General features: G+C 32.2%; 4 protein-coding genes and 1 long non-coding RNA gene across 12 annotated transcripts in view; 3 read left to right on the top strand and 2 right to left on the bottom strand.

Moving 5' to 3' along the window:
- The first annotated feature begins 1,941 nt into the window (after positions 1–1,941).
- Ubc6 (ubiquitin conjugating enzyme 6) lies at positions 1,942–6,709 on the top strand. 4 transcript variants are annotated; one of them, XM_011057845.2, is made up of 5 exons: positions 1,942–2,947; positions 3,625–3,705; positions 4,059–4,263; positions 5,981–6,142; positions 6,578–6,709. In XM_011057845.2, the coding sequence occupies exons 1-4, from the start codon at positions 2,904–2,906 to the stop codon at positions 6,134–6,136; spliced, it is 486 nt and encodes a 161-aa protein (XP_011056147.1). In that variant the 5' UTR covers positions 1,942–2,903; the 3' UTR covers positions 6,137–6,142; positions 6,578–6,709. The 4 variants fall into 4 exon arrangements, with proteins under 4 accessions (XP_011056147.1, XP_011056146.1, XP_011056148.1 ...); XM_011057844.2 differs by lacking the exon at positions 6,578–6,709 and having other exon boundaries at positions 1,943–2,947; positions 5,981–6,205; XM_011057846.2 differs by lacking the exons at positions 5,981–6,142; positions 6,578–6,709 and adding an exon at positions 5,192–5,636 and having other exon boundaries at positions 1,953–2,947.
- Positions 6,710–6,829: 120 nt separating this feature from the next.
- On the bottom strand, positions 6,830–10,240 carry LOC105147085 (inhibitor of growth protein 2). Its single transcript, XM_011057847.2, has 3 exons — positions 9,946–10,240; positions 9,284–9,487; positions 6,830–9,194 (listed from the first exon to the last, which is right to left on the bottom strand). Exons 1-3 carry the CDS (start codon positions 10,079–10,081, stop codon positions 8,614–8,616), a joined length of 921 nt encoding a protein of 306 aa, XP_011056149.1. The 5' UTR covers positions 10,082–10,240; the 3' UTR covers positions 6,830–8,613.
- A 1,928-nt stretch (positions 10,241–12,168) lies between these two features.
- Positions 12,169–15,109, top strand: LOC105147105 (uncharacterized). 3 transcript variants are annotated; one of them, XM_011057892.2, is made up of 7 exons: positions 12,169–12,277; positions 12,758–12,962; positions 13,194–13,335; positions 13,444–13,530; positions 13,613–14,003; positions 14,517–14,566; positions 14,731–15,109. In XM_011057892.2, the coding sequence occupies exons 2-7, from the start codon at positions 12,951–12,953 to the stop codon at positions 14,985–14,987; spliced, it is 939 nt and encodes a 312-aa protein (XP_011056194.1). In that variant the 5' UTR covers positions 12,169–12,277; positions 12,758–12,950; the 3' UTR covers positions 14,988–15,109. The 3 variants fall into 3 exon arrangements, with proteins under 3 accessions (XP_011056194.1, XP_087269717.1, XP_087269716.1); XM_087413590.1 differs by adding an exon at positions 13,077–13,119 and having other exon boundaries at positions 12,214–12,962; XM_087413591.1 differs by having other exon boundaries at positions 12,212–12,962; positions 13,727–14,003.
- On the bottom strand, positions 14,877–16,921 carry LOC105147086 (uncharacterized). Of its 3 annotated transcripts, none has more exons than XM_087413589.1 (4): positions 16,634–16,905; positions 16,223–16,298; positions 15,902–16,139; positions 14,877–15,830 (listed from the first exon to the last, which is right to left on the bottom strand). In XM_087413589.1, the coding sequence occupies exons 2-4, from the start codon at positions 16,231–16,233 to the stop codon at positions 15,120–15,122; spliced, it is 960 nt and encodes a 319-aa protein (XP_087269715.1). In that variant the 5' UTR covers positions 16,234–16,298; positions 16,634–16,905; the 3' UTR covers positions 14,877–15,119. The 3 variants fall into 3 exon arrangements, with proteins under 3 accessions (XP_087269715.1, XP_087269714.1, XP_011056151.2); XM_087413588.1 differs by having other exon boundaries at positions 16,774–16,900; XM_011057849.2 differs by having other exon boundaries at positions 16,223–16,921.
- Positions 16,922–18,718: 1,797 nt separating this feature from the next.
- The window catches only part of LOC147907325 (uncharacterized), a 42,987-nt gene continuing 38,786 nt past the window's right edge, over positions 18,719–22,919 (top strand). The window contains exon 1 of the long non-coding RNA XR_015547477.1: positions 18,719–18,922. This is a non-coding gene — a long non-coding RNA (uncharacterized LOC147907325). The remainder of the gene's footprint in view (positions 18,923–22,919) is intronic.

Raw genomic sequence — 22,919 nt, 5'->3', positions numbered from 1 at the left:
TGAGTCGATAATCGATAGTCCTAAGTCTTATTGATGAAGTTGACCAATAGACAACTTGTATGACTAAGGCTGATTGGCCAACTTTACCGATTAAGACTAAAACTTACGACTACCGACTCATTGTAGAATCAGCTTTAAACACAATAGGCACAGGCAATAAAGCTCAATCAGAGCTCTGGTGTGTAAGTTCGATATTATATCCCAGAGCTCTGATTGGACGGCTCATTATTCCCTGTTGCCAGTGCCTATTGCCTGTGTCTATTGTGTTTAAGCCTTAGGCTAATTCTACAATGTGCTCTTTATTTCCTGTTTCTTGCTGTTTGTGTCTGTTTGTCTCTTGCCTTTTTGACAATAAGACAAGAGACAAACAGTAAGAAACAGAAAATAAAAAGCACATTGTAGAATTAGCCTTAAGGCTTCCTTATAGCGTTTTCTCTTGAGATACTCTGAGTGTAACCTCGCATTACACCAGTTGCGTGTAAGTGCTGAATCAGTGCTGCACTACAAAAGTGTACAATTCTGCATCTTGAAAATTATAAAAGTGAACGAATTTACTAGAATATTGATTATTTTATTGATCAATACCTAGTAAATTTGCTTATTTTGTAATTTTCACCTCGTTTCAAGATACAGAATCGATCCCCTGAGCCGAAATGCTGACAATCTTCCTATTGGCTATTTCAACCGCCATTTCGATTTAGTCCACTTGTAATCCAATAAGCGCTTAGTATTGATATGGAGCATGGTAGAAGGGGTAACATGGGGTGCATCCAGAAGCACAACCGCTATAATTAAGTTGTACATCATACATGAAAGCTACGTTACTTACGTCTACAACTTAAGCTAAGTAAATGTTATGACAATTCTTGTGCTCAACCTTTAAGATTGACTTAAAACAGTCTGAAGATCATTCTATTGGGTCATCTAAAAAGTATCCGCAGTTTTTGTCACTAGATGGTGTTGATGGTCAACACCATCCAGTGACAAAAAACCGCGGATACTTTTTAGATGACCCAATACATTGATCGTATCGTCGAAAGCATCATAAGCATCATGCGACTTTAAAATTGAAGCATTGGATTGGCTGAAGCAACAAGCTCGCGATGTCTACGATACAACCAATGTAGAATGGTCTCAAGGCTAATATTACATTTGTCGTATGACAAAAGGAAGCATTTATATTAATAATCATATGCTATAATCATATGTCGTATGTCATAATCTGTAAGATTAGTGTTCCATAAGGTGTATTTATCGTGTAACGCGTAACCAATCGAATGCGATTCGCTGTTGTGGTTTCGTGTTTTATTGATTACTGATTGGTTACACGATATGCGGCAAATTTGCCTCATGGGACTATCTACTTTAATGGCGGTAGCCAATAAGCTTACAGCTTCTAATGTGTTCATTGTGGTTACCGTGTCTCATTTTGCCGTACGGCAAGCGTTTCCGCGTCCAAAATAATCAATTATAATCGAGTATTCCCCTGTTACAGTCGAACGACAGGGGAATGCTCGATTGCAGTTGGTTGATTCTTACATCCTGATCTTGATTAAACCCTCGGTGGAAACTAGGCCTGTGATTGGTCACTTCTTATGCCTATTTCCACCAATGTAGATTAACTTTAATCTCAGTTTAACTTACTCTTCATCTTTTTCTAATCTTTAGAACTAGAAAAAGACGAAGAGTAAGTCGAACTGAGATTAAAGTTAATCTACATTGATGAAAACGGACATTACAATTACAACCATTTAGGTCGGGTTCACACCTTGACGGAAAAGCGGAAGCCAATTGAAACTCGCGGAAAGACAGAAGCGGACAAGCGAAATGTATCTACTACTATTGCGAGTTCCGATTGGCTTCCGCTTTCCGTTTTTCCGTCAAGGTGTGAACCCGGCCTTAGAACTAGATTTATGGAATTGTAGAATAAGCTTTATAACATCGATTTATCGTAAAAAGAAGAACCGGTAACAGTCAGCCTCTCGTCTCGTCGCGCATCTATTATTTCCGGAGAAACGCTTGACCGATTTGCTACGGGCTGTATACACAGATCTCGCTCGTAGGGCTTCGATGACGTCATCTCGTGCATGATTCGAGGTGGTTCATTTCGTATCATATCCCCACCGTACTGTACTACTGTTCGTTGTCCAGCTGACGCAAGCTGACTTAGCTGACCAAAACTGACGAGTGATCATCGAAGATCATCGTCGTTGTCATCGCCGTCTTTGTCACGGATATCAGAGTGGGACCGCATTCGTGTTGCGTCCCTATATTATAACGGTCTCGAGTGAAAAAAAGGACGGCCTTCACGGGACATAACAAAAAGCAAAGGACGAGACAAACAACGGCCTCTCGCTCACTCTCCTCGACTCTTCTCCCTCTACCACGATCTCTCTACCTTCTCCGTTTCTCTCACACTCATTTTCGCTCGCTCGCTCGCTCACTCGGTTGCGAACGTCGCAAATCCGGGCTCTCGTAAGAAATAATCCCCGTCTCGTTCGCGCGTGAGAGAAAGAGAGTATACAGTGCTACGTAAATCTGGTACGCGTACAGACGCGCGTGTGGGTGTCGTGATTTCTTTCGGTGTTTCTTGTCGCGCAGATAGACTACGCGCACAAGGTGCGGTAAAGGAAGGAGGTCGTCGTCATCGTCATCATCATCATCATCACCATCATCATAATCATCCTCACCATCACCATCGCCGTTGTTGTCTTCGGCGTTGTCATCTGCAATCACACGCGTAATATACGCATCTAGACTTGTCGCAGAGGACAAGAGTGAGAAAGAGAGAAAGAGAAAGAGAGAAAAAGAGAGAGAGAGAGAGAGAGAGAGAGAGAGAGAGAGAACGAGCGTGATCAGTCATCATCGTTCGCACAAGTTAACGGAAAGCCCATTCGTAAGGGATGTCCACCCCTGCGAGGAGGCGATTGATGAGGGATTTCAAGAGGTACTTGGCGTTTATTGTCCGCCTTTCCGTTCTGTCCGTCCCCTTCTCCCTCTCCCTCTCCCTCTCCCCTGTACGCCTGTTCGATCGGCATGACGCCATTGTAAGTGCAGCGGCTCCTAGTGCGCCCGATTCGACCCGACTCTACGCGATCAACGATCTCGCACCTTCTGCGCGAACGTCAGCCGCGTTTATTATTAGAAATGTGTCCCCGCGTGACGCGTCCCTTGCATTCACCCTCCTGCCTTTCTCCTTCCTTTTCTTCCCCTTTCTGGCCCTTTAAAACAAACCGTTCTCCATCCTGTTGATGATCCATCCATGCATTATCGCAAGCCTTGATAGATTTTCAACCGTTTACTAGAAACAGTCTCATTGAATCTTTTTATGATAATGTCACTCGAATAGCGATTCCTCGTTTTTGTATATAACATTATTAGATGTGGCATTTCTGACAAATTCCATATAACGCTTGCTATAAAACTAGTAAAAGTGGATTGTAATTTTTTTTATTTGCTTCATGTATAATTTATCAGATTTTGCAAAGATTAGTTTTATCATAAGTTTTATGACTATCAGTGGCCTTGTATTTGTGAATAATGTATCGACAATAATTTAAAGAATAAAGTTTTATGTACTGTTATTTGCAAGACAAGGCTCTAAAAATTGTTATTTCTGCAAAGATTACAGGAAGATCCTCCAACTGGAGTGTCAGGCGCTCCGACAGACAATAATATTATGATATGGAATGCAGTTATATTTGGGTACGAAAATATGATTTTTATTAGTCATTCTTTCTTAATATTTCAAAGAAACGTCTTTGGTCATATATATATATATATATATATATATATATATATATATATTTGTGTTGGTCTAATAGAATTTACTTGAACTGAAAATTCAAGCAGAAAAATATTTGGTATCAAAATCCACTTTCTCAGAATTGATTTTTACTATTGTTTCAAAAAATTAACACAGTACATCTATAAAGTATACTTGACTAACAATAAAATTTTATTTTATGTTTCGAATAGATAAAATAAGATTAAATATTTAAAGTATAGGAAAGTTATTCACACAAGGATATTTATGTTTATGTAAACATATGTTTTAGACCACATGATACTCCATTTGAAGATGGCACCTTTAAACTTACAATAGAATTTACAGAAGAATATCCAAACAAACCACCAACAGTGAGATTTGTTAGTAAAATGTTTCATCCTAACGTATACGCAGACGGTGGAATATGTCTGGACATACTACAAAATCGTTGGAGTCCTACTTATGACGTCTCAGCCATCTTGACATCTATACAGGTACAATCTTTTCTTTCTTTTTTTTATCAAAATATATTTTGACTTTTCTGACGTTTTAAATAGCTGAGAGCTGAAATTATGGGCTTTAATAAATTAATGTTTTATGAGCGTAACATCAACATAACAATGCTTTTTTCTATTATATAAAATAATAAATATTTCTCTTTTTATAGCTTGATACATATTTCTTGTTGTATCATTGTTATAACATTGTTATTTACATTGCGTAATTAAATGATATAAAGAGGAATTATTTCAATATCATGCGGCATGAGACACAATTACAACTTATGTTAGAATAATGTCATAATATTTATTTACAAGTAATATATATTGCATTCTAATATATACATGATATATTATTCGCAAGTCTTGCCGAAGTCAAAAGTATTTTGCATGGCAATTAATAAATATCTTTAATAAAATACATTTTAGAGATAACAAAGATTCTTTCTGGATTTTTCGTAAAGTGTTTATCTTTTTTTTTTGTTTTTACATTTTAGGATCTATATCATTCATTATGTTGTCTTATTTTCTCTAAAAATATCGCTTATATGTTTCTCATTGAAACGTCACTTCCAAGAGATCTCCGTTACATTAAAAATATCTGAAGGATTCGTTTTGTCTTAACAGCGGTTGCAATTCAGCAAAGTCTAATCACATGATACCTGCATATATCTGATTTGCATAATACCTGCATATATCTACATCTATCTGTGTACTATTTTTGATTGTCCGTCGATATACATTACCTTTAATTTTTTCCAATTAGAGTACGAAAGGAAGAGAAGGAGAAAAGAAAGGCAAAAGGCATATAGATTGTCCTTTCCCTCGCGTTTATTTCCGATTGCGACCATGCACATTGTCAAAAAGATAACTGAAAAACCTTATTTCAAAGTGTAATGAAGTACGACTTATGTGATTGCAGTCGCTGTTAAGTGACCCGAACCCGAATTCACCTGCCAACTCAATGGCAGCGCAACTGTACAAAGAGAATCGACGCGAGTACGAGAAACGAGTGAAGGCTTGCGTGGAGCAGAGTTTTGTGGATTAGTCGCAGGTGTTAAAGCGATGCTGGTATCGCGGCATCAGTCAGCCACCAACAGCCATCAGATACAGGGGAGAAGAACGTGCAGCCTTACCAAGGAGCTAACGTTAAAAAGAAAAACGAAAGAGAGAAAAAGAGAAACATACCTAGCATGTTTCTTCCTGAAAGCTCTATCGAACTATACCACGAACCGAATGTGCAACGTTAGACGGAATTTTTACGATGTTGAATAATAAATTATTATAAAATTGCGTATTTATTTATTTCGAATATCTGATGATACACGAAATTAGTTACTATATTAAATGTTAGAGTATAAAAAAAACCTACTTGGCTCGTCTTTTTTGTTTTCTTCATTTCCTTTTTTCTTTTTTATGAAAGAAGTGTCTTTTTTTCGGCGCCGCAGAATTGTACTTTGAATTCTAGTATTTTCATACATATACAAATTCACACATACATCCACATGCACAGGGTGTATGTTAAAAAGCTATATCGAGATTAGTGGGCGCTTTTTAAAATACATCCTATATATACACTCTTCACCTGGAGATTCTGAGATCTGAGATCTTTCAGTTCTGTATGCGCTTATGTATTCGATTTTTTCTCTGTCGAAAATATAAAACTGTATCTGAATATGCTGAGGGAATTCGTCAACGATTTGTGTTACAGTCTCTTTTGGACGAACCGAATCCCAATTCGCCAGCCAACTCTTTAGCGGCGCAATTGTACCAAGAGAACAAGCGAGAGTACGAGAAGCGAGTGGCCACTGTAGTTGAACAGTCTTGGCTGAATTTCCAAGAGAGTCACACGGAGGATCCTCGCTGACATTAAGTATGCCGCTTTTCACGATGTGTAAGAGATCTCTGTCGCAGCTTCTTTGTCCAAAAATAAAAAGTTGTCCCTTGTATTATAACGTAAATAACGATTCGGTCGACATATTCCATTGGAGCTGTATACGTAATATCCTTCAATACCTCGTGGCGAACATTCCGTGTTGATTCACAGTCTCTGTAGAAAAACATGATGAAAGGAATTCGCACGACTCTCACTGTTGCAAAAAAAATATTTAAAAAGAAATTTAAAAAAGTAGGAAACCGGAACGACGTGAAGTTGCACTATAAACGTATGTGATCTTTTACTTATAAGTACGTACATATAATACAATATGTATTGTCTTGCTCTTATAACTAGCCGTTAGGTACCCCTCGCGCAAAAGATACAAAAATAATATCCATAAAATGTTTCGCCAATACGTTAATCTTGCAGGCAAATCGACTTACTATTTTACAAGTATAGACGAGCTTGAGGAAAATGCAATTATGCTAAAGAATATGAAAGTTTGTAAGTCGCTTCTGGAAAGTCTACTTTCACCATATAATGGCGCAAAATATAAGAAAATAGTGTGATTATTTCTTGTTTTCGACTTGGTATTTACCATTAGAAAGTCAGGCTTGTATTAGACTGTAAATGAATGTCATATATTGAATAGTATCGAATTAATAAATTTTGCAAGAAAAAAATGTTTATAAATTCTTTATTGTTTTTCCGTTGTGTTAATACTTATATTTAATATAAGAAAAAAAATATGTATATATATATACAATTTTTACAGGAACGAAATTTTAACAAAAGAAACTGGAGCATGTATAAAATTATATTACTATTATAATTTCATCTCTACTATATTTTTGTGAAATGTTTGTTTCAATCCCTCGTTATTTTGTAGTTATTTTTACATATTTTTATTTTTCATTACATATTTTATAATTTGATATTGTATATATACAGTTTGTGTGTTTTTTTAACTATTTCTTCCACAAAGATATTTTACTTGTTTTTTTAATATGCATTCTAATAATCTAATAAATGAGTATTTTATAATTGATATCAACGAAGGAAATGTATTTGAACATAGACTCTGACTCATTTATATATATATATATATATATATATAGAGAGAGAGAGAGAGAGAGAGAGAGAGAGAGGAAAGGAAAGCCCCCTAATATGAGATAGCGGCGTTTCTGCTAAACTAATAAATGCTATCTATTGATTTCATCATGAATTTATTACTCTTGAATTAAAAACTATTTAATAGAAAATTCATTATTATATTAGCCTGTAATCATTATAAAACAAAGATTTTAGAATTTGGATGTCTTCAAGTTTTATTGAGATGAGCATTTAAACCTTATTTATTATTTAATAAATAAATATTTGGCAATAATTCTTCATGTAGTGATAGAGTAAAGTCGTACTAATAGAAAAATACAGGATATGTTGAATTGTTTAATTATAGAAATTAAATTTGATGATCGTAAAATCATAAGGCATGAAAATCATAATATGAGATACCCAGGGTATTCCTAATATGAAATAATCCATGTTCCTATATTATTATTAAAATCGTTGCTAAAGTATAAATGTTATCGTACAATAATAAAAAAGATAAGGAATGAATGTCGAGTGCCTATATCTGCGATGCTTGATTCCAACTATCTGAAAACGAGTTCTGGGTTCTATAATCTATCGCATGCTCATTTTTCGCGCATGCTAGCTGTTTGTTTGTATTTTAAAAACATTAAATAAAGTTTTTTAATTGCAATACAGGAATACTATTCTGTAACTGTTGTACACGCCTACCGACAGTTGTCGGTGTCGTCGCGCAGCTTTTTCACCATATAAAATATCTGCGCAATGACACCGATAACTGTTGGTAGGCGTGTAAAACAGTTACAGAATAGTATCCTTAATATACTTTGCGTTTTACTATCGACTTCTCGGGGCATTTCATATTAGCACAATTTTTTGACTTTGTGATTTGCTCACTTTTTACGTTTCTTTAATTTTCAAAAAAAAAAATGAAATTTGAATCAAATTTATGTAAGTGTTATCTTAAAGCTTATTAAATTCCCTTCAAAATGATTTATTATTTTTTTAAATTCTGCCTATAGACTTCTAGCATTTACCCAAAATGAATTTGGTATCTCATAGGAGCCCCCCCCCCTCTCTCTGTCCCCCCTCTCTCTATACACACACGCGCGTGCGCGCGTGTGTATGTGTATACAATCATAAATATATATTTATTTATAATTTAAATGCAAAAAATATATCCTCTGATTATAATTCTACAAGAATTATAATTTTATGGAGAAAAAAACAGAAAATATAATGAAACAATTTTTTTTTGATAGATTAAAATTCAAATTTACATCTACAATTGAAATTAAAAATTATCTTACAAGTCTCGATTAAGTCCAATTAAATTTTGTGAAATTTTTACATCTTTCATCGCCATTTTCTTGCTATGACTTTTCCTCTTTTTCTTTATTGTATCTTTCTAGTTCTTTAAGGAATTGCGCCTTGGGTTTCATGACATTAGGTCTATCACCTCGACATTTGGGACAAAACCATTTACCCTTAGGTTTTGTTGTCAAAGAAACGCAAGAAAAATGAAACCACTCGATGGGACATAGATCATTATCACAAAGGATCATCTCGCCGTATGATATCTGATCGCACAGGCAGTAAGTCGGCTCATCGGGATCTATAGCGAGATCATCCTCTGGTGGCGGCGGAGTATCCTCACGATGCTGATTTTGTTGATTGCCTTGCCGAGATTTTCGTTTCTTCTTTTTACCAGTAGCCGTCGCAGCTGTCTTTTTCTGATTTCCATTGGTTGTATTGGATAATGTCGAAGATCTTGTTTCTGTCATTCCAACCATCATGTCCATAGAATGAGCTGATTCTATCAAGGTTTCAGTCCTTGTTCTTCTTGCACGTTTTGGCTGACGTTCCGAGTTGTTTGCATGGCTTGCATTATTCGAACTGTTATTTATATTTGATTCACGGACTGATTCTGAGCTTTCTTGTTCCTTTCCAAAGTCTATGAGATAAGAAGTAGATAAGACATTAATGTCTAGAATTAATCTTTATATCAATTTATTAATGTCAGAAATTTGTAAAATATCATACCTAAATTTCGATAATCTACTTCTAACTGCCTAGATTTATTCTCAATAAGATCTTGCACTTGTTGAACAATCTGTAATTTCTCATCTCCTATTTCCTGTGCTGCAATTAGAGCTTGCTGTACTTTCATCAATGCTCTTCTTTTCACTATAGGATCTGTATCATTTCGTAATACCTCTTGTTGCTGATCCACTTCATGTAGATATGCTGTAAAATAAAATCATCAAGACATATAAACAACTATATCAACTACGATATACAGTAACAATAATTATCTCAAGAAACAATGTTAAAAATGTGATCAAAATCCTAAATAAAATGCAATACAACTTTTTTTATTTTTCACAATTGAAAAGTCTTCTAACAGATTTCAATACTGTTGCTGATATTTATTATTTTTCTAAATTTGAATAACACAAAAATCCAAGGAGTTTCGAATTACTTCGAACAATTTTTGTTGTCTAAAATACATTATATTTATAAATCATACTAATATTGTATAAAGCTATCAGAGATCTCTGCAAATTGTAAATAATATAAATGATCCAGTATATATCTATCGGAAAAAGCACCGTGCAAAATGTACCAGAAATCACAAGAAAACAACGAGTATTATCGGATCGATTATTGCTTCGAAAGAACTTTTAAAATTCGATCGAGCTTACTTTGACAAGTGGCATCCAGCTCTCGTAGTCGGGAGACGTGCCTCTGCAAGTCATTTGGCAGATTTTCAACGCAATCCAAATAGTTCTCGATATAGGTCGCCGAATAAAGTGCTTCGACCACTGCCTGATTTAACATCGCTATTCCCTTCTTTTCTCCTTTGGACGTTTTCGGTGATGTACAACAATGTATGTACAACAAAACCGTCAAAATAATATGAAGTAACAGCTGGGGGCCTCAAGTGTTGAAGTTGACCCCCGTCGCCCCCATTGATTTGTGGTGCCACCTGATATGAGTCTGCCAAAAAGGAGGAACTAAAAATCAATATGGTGTTAACCCGCCATATCATTTAAATGTGTCATCTACTGCAACAAAAAGGGTATCGATTCTCTAACTTTTATCATGGTGGAGTCGGAGTCATCTCATATCGTGTGATTCCCTAACCTTCATCATGGTACAATTATAAGCAATCTCACGGGAGTTTGGCAAGAAATTTCTTATCGAATGGTAAGATACGAGAAAGAAAGACTGAGAAATAGAGCGAGAAAGAAACCACAGCTGAACCAACTGAATTGACAGTTTTAAAGTTAAATATTGGGTCATCTAAAAAGTATCCGCGGTTTTTAGATGACCCAATATATAATTTTGCACAGTCCAAAGACAAAAATAAAATCAAATGGCAATATACATGGTAGCAATTTTGTTGCATGAAGAGGATGAAGAAGCTTTTGAACCACATATATGAGAATTACACGAAGAATGCTTAGAGATATTCATTTTCAACAGGATTGACTTTGTAAATAATGGCAGAAAATCGTTTAGGCCCAGTTCCATAACTCACTATTTACTTTTAATCGAAGTTCGACTTATTCATCATCTGTTTTCAATTCTAGAATTGGAAAAAAATTCGGAATAAATTGAACTTCATGGCCGAGCGAATCAGACCGCGGTCTGTGTTTCACTTCACATTTTCATGTTTTTTCCCACACCGGCAAATCAAATGATTTCGTATTTTTATTTCGTCGTTACAGTGTAAGTGCGAAAAGTGAGTGATCTCACTCGAATTACAGAATCAGCCCTAAGAAGAAAATGTAAGAAACATTTAAAATAATGAAAAAAAAGTGCAGCTCGACTGTTTGAACAATTTATAATTTATTTATATATTAAAAGTATTATTTGCATGTTATTATCTTTTTCTTATATCTTAATGAAATTTTTTTGGCTTTATTATACATAAAATTAGAATAATTTTGTTGCTGTATCTGAACATAAAGTATCTTATTTATAACTTACACCATTCTGTTGTAACCAACTGTTGTGCAATTTCGCGTATTAAAATTCCAGTTCTTAAAGTTTGGCAATGTGTAACCGATGTTAATGGCCGCAGCACAGACTCTTGCATAATGCATAGTGCATAAAGAAATCAACAAATCGAAGTTCTTCTTTTCCATGGAATGAAAAGCACTAACACTTGCATAACGCATAACACATAATGGGCCTTCTACAATAAGCCGTTAATCATAAATCAGAAGCTAAAAATTGACATAGTCGTCAATTTTTAGCTTCTGACTTCTAATTTATGATTAATGGCTTATCATAGAAGGCCTATAATGGCTGCAGCACAGACTCTTACATAACACATAATGCATAGTGCATAAGGAAATCAACCAATTGAAATTCTTCTTTTCATGGAATGGAAGGAAAGAAAAGATTCTGATTAGTTGATTCGCTTACGCACTATGCATTATGTAAAAGTCTGTGCTGTGGCCTTAAGAAATTCAATTACACGCATTCTACAATAAACCATTGATCATAAATCAGAAGTTAGAAGCTGGAAATTGACCAATCACAGTAGTCAATTTCCAACTTCTAACTTCTGATTTATGATTAATGGTTTATTGTAGAATGGCCATTAGAGTTCTTTATTTTATGGAAAGGAAGGAAACGAAGGATTTTGATTGATTTATTTTCTTATGCATTGTGTATGAGTTTGTACTTCCCGCCGGAGGAAAGGAAAGATTCTGATTAGTTGATTCGCTTAGGTTACGTAAAATACGATTTTCTTTATGCATATGTTTATGCGGCTATGCAAGCGTGTGGAATAGGCCTTAAGCCAGTTCTACATTAATTGCAAGCTGATCGCAAGTTTGTTGCGATAGCCAATATGAAGCGTGATTTCAAAATGCAAGCTTCAGATTCCCTAACGGTGAAATCACACAGTGCGGAATAAAGAATGCGTCATTGAAATAACCATCAGCGCTATTCCGCATTTGATGTTGCGTAATGACGAAAAGTACGTCATTGTTCTTGTAATAAACCGTCGTATTTTGAGAGGTTAAAATAATTTGACGCTGATTGATATGATGGAATTGCATAATGTCGAGACGAATGAAGCAAAATGACAAAATCTGAATGCATATAAATACCAAGATCAAAAAAACAATGATGCTTTACGTGTGATTTTCAGTGTGCCCTTTTCCGCACTTTCCATCACGCCAGTTTTGTATGCTATGTTCACGATGCGGAAAAATGATAGTAAATGCGTTAAAGCAGTTCAAAAAATTATTATGAAATTGTAAATATTAATTGTAAAACATTAAATACTACAACAGTAATAATTATCTTTACAATTTGAAAAATTATGTTTTATTTTAATAAGAAAATTATTAACGTAAAGTTAGTAGTTTTTAAATTATATTCATGTTGGATACATCTTTGACGCATCATGTGAACATAGCACACAAAACTTGCGTGATGAAAAAATGCGGAATAGCACTGATTGGTTGCTTCAATGACGCATTCTGTATTCCGCAGTCCTATTCCGTGTGATTTTACCCTAAGAGGGCTTTAGCTAAGAGCGTTGGACGCTGGCTTTGTTTACGGCGGAGTAGAGTCTTCGCCAGCGAAACTTCGCTGCATGAATGTTGTACTTTTAAAGAAGTTGAATTTGTCTAACAATTAGCGTTGTCGCTGAATCTTTGTTAATCATCCCGATTCGAAATAAAAAATGGACTCTGATGTACGTAAAATATTAATTTTTACATCTTCTGTATCTTGCGATCTTCAATAACATCGTACAAACCAAATAATCCATCTTAAATATACATATATTGTATCTTTTCAATTTTACAAGGACTGAAAGATTATAATTAGCTAAAAAAATATGAAAATTAGAGGTAACAATAACAACACTAACAAATTAGAAATATTTTATAAATATTTGTAGTATTAAATTTAATATATTTTTCAGAATGAATCCCTTAATCTCGTACAAACGTGCGGGTTATGTGAAATGATCTGCGAGCAAGCGGATATTGGGAAGCATGCTTGTTTAAAAGGCTATACACAATACATAACTGAACCTGATACATTATATTTTTATCCTTTATTAGGTAAATTAGATCCTATTATATATTAAAAACTAGACATTTTATCATATTTATTATTTAATATATATTTTTATTTATTATTTAATTTAATACATATTTAATACTTTGCAGATGATGGAGTGACCGTAATAAAAAGCAGAGTGTCAAGCATAGATAAAAAACAAATAATAACAGTGCAGTTACGCAAGAAAAATACAGGTAATAAACTTGATAATAATAGTATCAAAATAATGTGAAAACCTTTTTTATTGTTTCTAATGCATTTAAGTTTTGTATTTAGATTTTATTACGCCGATACACTTATCTGAACAAAATTCTTGTGAGAAACGAAAAAATTTAGATGAAAGCTTAAAAACAAAACTTAGTCATGATGATGAAGAAACTCTTATTTTAGAAGTTCAGTTACGAGAACCTCTTTGGAATTATAAACTTCCATTATCATTACGCAACTTAAAAATTACAAAAAATTTATGGCAAGAAGTAGCAAATGCTTTAAATGGAAAAATTACAGCCAATGAAGCCAAAACAAAATTTAAAAGCTTACACGATACATACCGACGAATAATTAGATCAGAAACAAGCGCCAGTGGATCTGCTCGAAAAAACAATGGAAAGAAATGGCTTCATTATGATTCAATGGAATTTTTACGAGATTCTTGCTTGTTGAAAACGTAAGAATTATATATTTTATATAAATGTCAAAAATAGTATATTTGATATAATTTGTAATAATTTTAATATTAATATCTATGTAATTATCGCTCAATTGTATAAAAACAATTATTAAAATGTCAAGAGTTAAGAGCGCAACAGCGCAAGTTGATCTATGCTAATGTTTTAGTTTATAAATATAACAAATGTTTTATCCAATACATTCAAGTCACTTTCAATATTAATACATAATATAAGATACTAAAAAAAAGAACGTTTCTGAGACATATTAAAATACTTAATTTTTTATTACATTTAGATATAATATCCCACTATAAAACCTGTATAATCAAAACTTATGTGATCAAAAATTAAGTATTTTAATATATAGGTCTCAGAAACGTTCTTTTTTTATTTTTTATGTATTAACGTTGAAAATGATCTGAATGTATTGATCAAATAACATTTATTATATTTATGTATGAGCTCTTAACCCTTGACACTTTAATAATTGATAATTTTAATATTTACAGCACCAGCAATATTGAGATAGATGATTTTGAAGATGTTGAAAACGAATCAAGTATGTATTGATTCGTTGAATATAAAATGTATATTCTCTAATATTGTACAAACATTATATTAAAACTATAAATATAAAAGAACATAAAACTTATTTCCTGTACTATTAGTGAATATTAGGACACAGTAATGTGATTTATTTTTTATAATATTTACTCTTTTTAGATAGTGGGCCCCGCAATAAAAGAAAGAAGAGTAATTTTGAGAAGTCTGCCAGTACAATAGAGAAAATTGCAAACGCGATATTGTGCGACAATAACGACATACCTATTAATCTTCCGCCTATTCCAGTTCCAGATGAAATTGATGCCTTTTTGTCAATGTTAGGATGCCAGCTGCGAGAATTGGGGTTACACAAACGGCGAAAAATAATGAAAAAGTTTTTAGATATAATATACAATGCTTTGGAAGAAAATGCGTAATTTTTATTTATTATATTTATTTATTATTTTATCTTTATATTATATGTTCTTTTTTATTAAGTATTTATATCATTAAATACATTAATTAAATATAATTAAATGCATAAAATTTATAAATTAAAGTCTATAATATTAACAATGATCAAATTGCCACGGTATAGCTCCCTCATTGTTAAAATATTGACAAAATTCTTCTCGAATCTGTCTAGCTTGGCGACTACTGGTATTAGTACCGCATTTAGTTATATCACGAAGTGCACTATTTTCAGTGTATTTTCTCCAAGAACCAGGAATTAAACCATTTGGATCATCTTGATCAATCATTGATGGAGATATATATTGATTCTCTTCAACATCTTGCAAGCGAAGCCAATTATGGAGACATATTATTGCTTGAATTATTTTCATTGTTTGTTTAACATTACAAATGATTGGTTGCCTCAAAATTTTCCATCTATTCACTAAAACGCCAAAAGTGTTTTCAATTGTCCTTCTAGCATGGCTAAGACGATAATTAAAAATCATTCGATCTTGAGTTAAATTTTCTCTTCCCGGATAAGGTCGAAGTAAGTAATCTGATAATTGAAACGCTTCATCTCCCACAAGTATATAGGGTAAAGGTTGTCCATCCGACGTAATAGGTTCTGGTTCTGGTAAATTCATTTGTTTATTATGAAAAGATTGTCCAATCAAGGAACCTTTAAAGATGCTACCATCACTACGTTGACCATAAGCTCCAATGTCCACAAATGTAAAAATGTACTTTGCATTACATATTCCAAGCAAAACAATGCTGTGATTATTTTTGTAATTGAAATGTGATGAACTCGAATTATTAGGACACTAAAAAAATAGCTATTTAATTTTTATATTTATAATATTTAACTCGTATTAACAATGCAATAATATTATACCTGTATCAAAATATGTTTTCCATCAATTGCTCCAACACAATGTTTAAAATTCCATAATTCTTCAAAATCGTGTGCAATGTTCAACCAATCTTCTTTTGCTAAAGAAGATGGAAGTACTTGCTGTTGAAGATTATTCCATATAGCATTACATGTTTCTTCAATAATATCACTCACAGTTGTCAAGCCATTGGGATATTGATAAGACATAGAAGTCATAGAATCACCAGATGCCAAAAATCTGTACAATAAAAATTGTAATTAATTTATTAATATATTTAAAAACAAAACAAATAATGTAATTAAATAATTTTTGAGATTAACCTTATTGTCATTAATAACCGTTCTTTGGCAGAAATTGGCTCTTGAATTATCGTTTGTTTGGTGATTTGAGGAGCAACTAAAAGTAATAATTCTTCAAATTGTGTTGCCGTCATGCAAAAATAGTTTCTGAATTGACTTTCGTCTAATGATATGACAGGAAAAATTGAATGATAAAATCCATGAGTATGGCGTTTTTTAAATATTGGTTCAACACAAAAGCGTTTTTCATGATAATCTTTTTCCATTTCTTTTTGTAATTCATGAACTGCTAACAATGCAAGTATTTTTTTTCGCTTATTTTCTAGTTTTTGTTTATTAATGATTGTCATACATTTATTTAGCCATGCATGATATTTATATGTAAACGACATTTTAAATATTAATACAAGTATACTAATTAATGCTAGTCACTTTTTGATGCGTGATCTGGAAAAAATATTATAGATTTTTTAGCTGAACTAAATTAAAGTTTATCTTTCTCCCTTCATATTAAAAAGAATAATTCTAAATTGAAAGATAAATTCCGATTTTATTATTCCTTGTATACATACTATCTCATATAAAGTGGAATCCATAAACGTTGCCCAAGATTTGAGATGGGCTTAAGTTAGTGCATGAACCAATCAGAGAGCCATTCCTAACAGCACAGAGTCGACTCTAAGTCTATAGCTTCTAGACGTCTGAAAAATGGACGTCTGTACTAATAACGGCTGAATTCAATGTCAGATATATGTAAATTCTGCGTTTTATTAATATTTGTGATTTACTGAAGATGGCCAGATTGTAGCCGAAATGTCTAAAGATTTTTTATTAATGTAATGAATTAAATTTCACAAACAACAGTGCTGTGGTTTCATGCTCCTTTTTTTTATATGTTTGATTTATAAACCATGTTCGTTAGAATTATTTATTAAAGATTAAAGATTGAAATTTCACTAATGAGAACAAAGAAATTTTGGCTCCTTTTATTCTGATTGGTCAAACTTCAATCTCATTCTTCAATACGTAATCTGATCCGGCTTCATCATCTTTTTCTAATCTTTAGAACTTTTAGAAAAAGACAAAGAGTAAGTTGAACCAAAATTAAAGTTAATCTACGTTGATGAAAACGGGCATTAGAGTCTTAGAGCATATAAATATGGAGAGAGCATTGTCTATACTTCCTGTGGCCCAAATGTGTCCAAGATGCGTGTGAAGGCTTAAACACAATAGGCACAGGCAACAGGGAATAACGAGCCATCTAATCAGATAGGATATAATATCTAGGATATACAATATTTGGCTTTGTAAAGAGAGAATTCTTTTATTGTGTAGAGCTCCTAAGAACCAACCAATTACAATCGAGTATTCCCCTGGGGATCGACTCTATCTTGAAATGAGGTGAAAATTATAAAAGTGAGCGAATTTACTAGAATACTGATTATTTCATTGGTCAACACCTAGTAAATTTACTCGTTTTTGTAATTTTCACCTTGTTTGAAGATACAGAATCGATCCCCTGTTACAGTCGAACGATAGGGGAAATGCTCGACTGTAGTTGATTGGTTCTTACATTCTGAGCCGGTTTAAACCCTCGGTGGAAACTAGGCCAGTGTTACTAAGAGTACGGTCAACGCTATGCTGCAAACGCTTCGCAGCGTTTTTTAATTGGTCAGTTTGTAAAATTTTTTCTTCTAATTGATCCATTAAACTTCAAAGCCTAATTCGTACAAATTAAAATCGTGTTGCCTAGGGATTTTTGTTAGTATCAACATTTTCCAGTCTAGTTTTTTGGGAAAATGTCATGTAACTCACAATTCTGGAGATCGATTCTGATCTTCAAACAAGGTGAAAATTACAAAAGAGAGCGAAGATGTTGACCAATTAAAGTATTAATATTCTAGTAAATTCGCTCACTTTTGTAATTTTCACCTTGTTTCAAGATACAGAATCGATCCCCGAATCACAATGTTCCCTTCATATGCTCTAAAACTATAGTATGCATTACACATATTATAGCATTTTCCTAGTTTTTCGTATGCGATACTTTTCACGAATAGGAGCCCTGAATCTTTCCTTATGCAAATTTCCTCTGTATTTATTACAAGAGAAATAATTAAAATGTTATCGTTTTGTCTAGTTTTATAAGACAGTGCTAATAAATAGCGATCAATTTGCATTGCTTACACTTTTTGTACTCAACATCTTAGCTTTTCCTCCTTTCAATTATCCAAATATATTATTATCTTGTTTTAAGTGCAAGACTTTTTAGAGATTTCAAACAACGCGAATAACAGCTCTTATTATCTTTGTCCAGAGTCAATCATAAAACTTTTTTCCTAAGATGAAAAATGAAAAATTTCTCCATTAATTTCAATGATTAAAATTTTCACTTTTCACTTTTTATCCTAGGAAAAAAGTTTCATGATTGATACCCAGATATTCGGCGATTTAGCTGCTGCACTGACTAGCGATATGACGTCACTCGCGATCGCAGCGCGGGCGTCCAATCGCGCGTCGCGACAGCATTTGATTTCCGAACGGCTGGTTGGAAGGGAGAGTCCTGGCTCTGGCTCATCCGGCAGAGTTCGGTCGGTAGTGCCGCAAATTCTCAACGAATCTTCGTTGTCAGTCCTTTGTGCAGGAGCTCGATCTCGCCTTCAAGATGACGTCGACCAACACGTATCAAGGCCTCGCCGATAGCTGCCGTAAATCTAGCAAGTGAGTACCCGCCATTACTCGTGTTTCTCTCGCTCGAGCCGGCGAAACCAAGAAAACACCCTTCCTACATCGTCGTCGGTTGATGTTTGAGGAAATGGGCTCATCGGTGAGCGAAACGCGCAACGCGACGCGACGTCTTGCCAGCTTTTATTAGCGCCATACGTTGGTGGCTTTATTTAAAATTACAATACATACATTACGAGAGTTTGCTTCAACAAGTTTTCTTGTGATTACTTATTTGTTTTTTATTATTTTTTTTAATAACATCGTTTGGCGCCAGAATCATGCGGATATATATCGTGCATCGTCGATTTTAATTTTAAGATTATAATTGAAGTTCTCGAGAGTTTGTAATTTGTTCACGAGTTTCTCGGATCGAGCTTTTCAGGTGGAATTTGTAATATTTTGTATTCGTTTATATTATAAATTTTTGCATAAGGTATACATTTAGATTATGCTCTGATATTTTTGTCATATACCGTCTTATCATTATAATATTTTTGTAGAATATAAGTATTTGGCGAAACGGACTTATTCACGTTGTATCCAATTCTTTGTTCGTCCCAATAAAAATAGTCACAATGTCAAATATCACGCTTAATGTATCAATAGTAATTTTTTGATGTAATTAATTTAACGCGAAAATAAATTTTACAATAGAAATTATACAGGCTCTAATGAAGTAAATTAAATAAAAATAAAAAACCTTTGAGAGCCAAAGCTGAATATTGTTGCAATTATAATTTATTGTATATAAATTATAATTGCAACATCCAGCTTTGGCTCTTAAAGATTTTTATTTATTTCTTAAATTTTGCTTTTTATAAATTTTCTCATTTTTTTGTTTATATCAAAATTATTTAATATGCCTTTAATATGTCTTTATATGTCTTTATATTTTATATGTCTTTTATATGTCTTTTATGTGTCTTTTATATGTCTATAATATTGGCATTTATGCTGTAAATACAGACTTTTACGGTCTTTATTTTAAAGTTGATCACGGCCAAGAATTGACCGATTTTATGCAACTAAAAAGCCACTTTTTATTTTTATTTTTATATTTTTATTCACGATTTACATTCTATTAATAAACTCGTAAAGAAGTTCGCAAAGTCAACGACAGATTGCGTGCAGTGTATTAAAAAAATACAAAGATTAGTGGAATAATTAGACTGTTATATAATCATTTAATAAAGAACTTTAATGAATTGAGAGATTACAATATGATTTTTTAATATGAAAGATAAATTAGTGAATGCATTTATTATTACAATAAAATGAATGCCAATATCGATTGGTTGAACGAGCAAAATAATTAAGACAACAACAGAATAATTTATACTTCGGTTTACAAGAACGGATTCATTACAAGTTATTTTACACACGCATGTGTCGTCTCTTATAATTATTCAACTAGATAAAAATCTAACATACACGTCCTGTCGCAATACAAAATATTTTTTACTTTAATTTATCTACTACAACTTTTTAAATCTAATTACTTATCCTTACTTTCTTCTTTTTTTATTTTTTACTTATTGCTTACTATCTATTTCTTATATACAAAGTTCTAGACGTTTTATTCTTTCTCCTTACATCTTTTTACTTTTAATCCTATTTTCCTCTCTTATCGTACATCCTGGAATTTGTCTCTGTCATCCTTGTTTTTCATGTATTCTTTTTCTTTCTCTCCCCGCAACTTCCGCAATATATATATTTTTCTTAATTGTATTTGAATCATAATCTCATATATCTTTCCTCGTTTTTCTTCTTATTGCTGTCTAATTCTTTAAACTAATCTCTTGTTCTATGATATTCTAATGAAGATAATATTATTTATTTGTCAAATAAGAATTAGCTATAAAAATTATTTAAATTAACATTTAATTTTTGTTTAATTTAATTTTCAAAAAATGATTAACAATGACCAGTAATTACATTTTAATTTCTATAACTTTTGACAATATATTATTTATTCAGTGATGTATAATTGTTATTAGCTTCTATAACGTTATTATTTTATAGCTCTGTTTAATTATGTTTGTAGTCGGATAAATATTTGTCTAACTCACAATCCATTCTTTGTTTTAATTTATATTTACAGCTAATGTTAATTATTACAGCTAATGAAAATTCAGAGAAGTTGAAAATGTATTCCGCAGTATTTGCTAATTTTGTGTTTATGACTAATTTTTATTTAATAAATGAATATTAAATTATTTTTGTTATTTTCGTCTATGTGACATTTTACAGATATTTGTTTATTAATTCGATGAGCTTGATTTTTCTATTAATATTCTTTTGTGTTGTAAAATTCTTTATATGTGTATGCAAATATCTATAAACAGATTTTTTTTTTAAGCCGCCGATTTCCAAATGTGATATAAAAAGCATATTACAAAAATAATTTTTGTAACAAATGTTATAAATAAATATTAAATACTGACTGAAGGAAACTGATTACACCAATCGATTCTGTAGATAAAGTTACAAAGAAATATGTATGTCTAATTTTTTCAAATTTTTTTCTAACCTTACTAATCTACTTATGAGTTAGAATGAGTTTCGTAATCCTAATTTTTATTTATTTTTTGTACAATCGGAGAAAAAGTTATGTGTTTCTTTTCTGCAGAATTAATAATTGACGTAATCAAATTTCCTCTACAGTTAATATTTAATAATTCGTTTGTAATAATTATAAATTTTATGAACATGGGTATGCCTTGTCGCGCCTTGTCATTTTCCAAAAAAATCGAGGAACCATGTTAAGCAAGAGATAAATTGGTGATCGTATATGCAAAAAATCATTATATATTATGAGATTATTGCTTAATATTTAAATTTTATGATCATATCATCTCCTTTAATGCATAACCTTGTTTCTCACGTCTATATAGATGACAAAGATAACAAAAAATTCGTACATAGGGATTTGAGAAAATTTTTCAAATAAAAATAATTTTACGAAAATAAATTAAGAATATCAGTCCTACATGCATTTTTTATTTTATATTTTTATCAAATTAAAACTAAATTCTATTGACACATAATTTTATGAGAGTTTCAAATATTTTTTTATAAAAAAAAAACAGATCGAAAATTGAAGGCTCAAATAATTAAAACATGATAATAACCATACGAGGCTACGAGTCGAGCTGGGTTGTAGTATTATAAAATTATGATACTAATTATTATAAATTACATATTTCGTCAAAAACATTTCGACCATTATCAGATCATCTTCGATGTGTATAAAAAAACTACTCAAAGCTTAAAAACTATCCTATATTATAAGTATATAATTAGCATATATATCTATATATGTTAATAAGAGATATTCTTTTCTTTATTATAAATGTAAAAAACTGAAAAATTAACATAAACTGCTGTCATTACAATGCAAGTACTACACTGAGAGAAAAATGTTCGATATTTGTAATTATAATTATTTGTAACATATTACTATAATTATAATTATTGCTATCGTAACAGTAATTAATATCGTAGCAGTATTATTATAATTATAGCAATATGTAATTACAATTACAAATACTAAACTATTTTCTCTCATTGTATGTAGATAATTCGACAAATACTTTTCAAATGCTTTTAAAAAGTATTTGTTAAACTGTTTATAGAAACTGTGTTCCAAAATTTATTGTCAGTATTACAAATCTATAATGCACGTAAACTAAAGTATTTACATTGTAATGATAAATTTGTTCTTCAGTTTTTTACATTTATTATAATCGCGCACGTTGGTACAAATTAAGCGGTTGTAAGATTTGAACAAAAGGACATTAATTTCTTAAGTCGAAAACACAGAAAAAACAGTAAGCAATAAATGAATTAGCCAATCACAATAAAGAAACGTAAGATAATAACTGATACCAGTAAGATAATAACTGATACCAGTTCACTTATTGCTTATGTCTTAATGCATTATGACTTTGCATGAGCTTTATTAACATACAATAATTTACATGTTAATTAT

The sequence above is a fragment of the Acromyrmex echinatior genome, chromosome 14, assembly GCF_024713525.1.
Source record: "Acromyrmex echinatior isolate Ae372 chromosome 14, ASM2471352v2, whole genome shotgun sequence".
Classification (NCBI taxonomy): domain Eukaryota; kingdom Metazoa; phylum Arthropoda; class Insecta; order Hymenoptera; family Formicidae; genus Acromyrmex; species Acromyrmex echinatior.
This window is presented reverse-complemented; position numbering and strand designations above follow the sequence as displayed.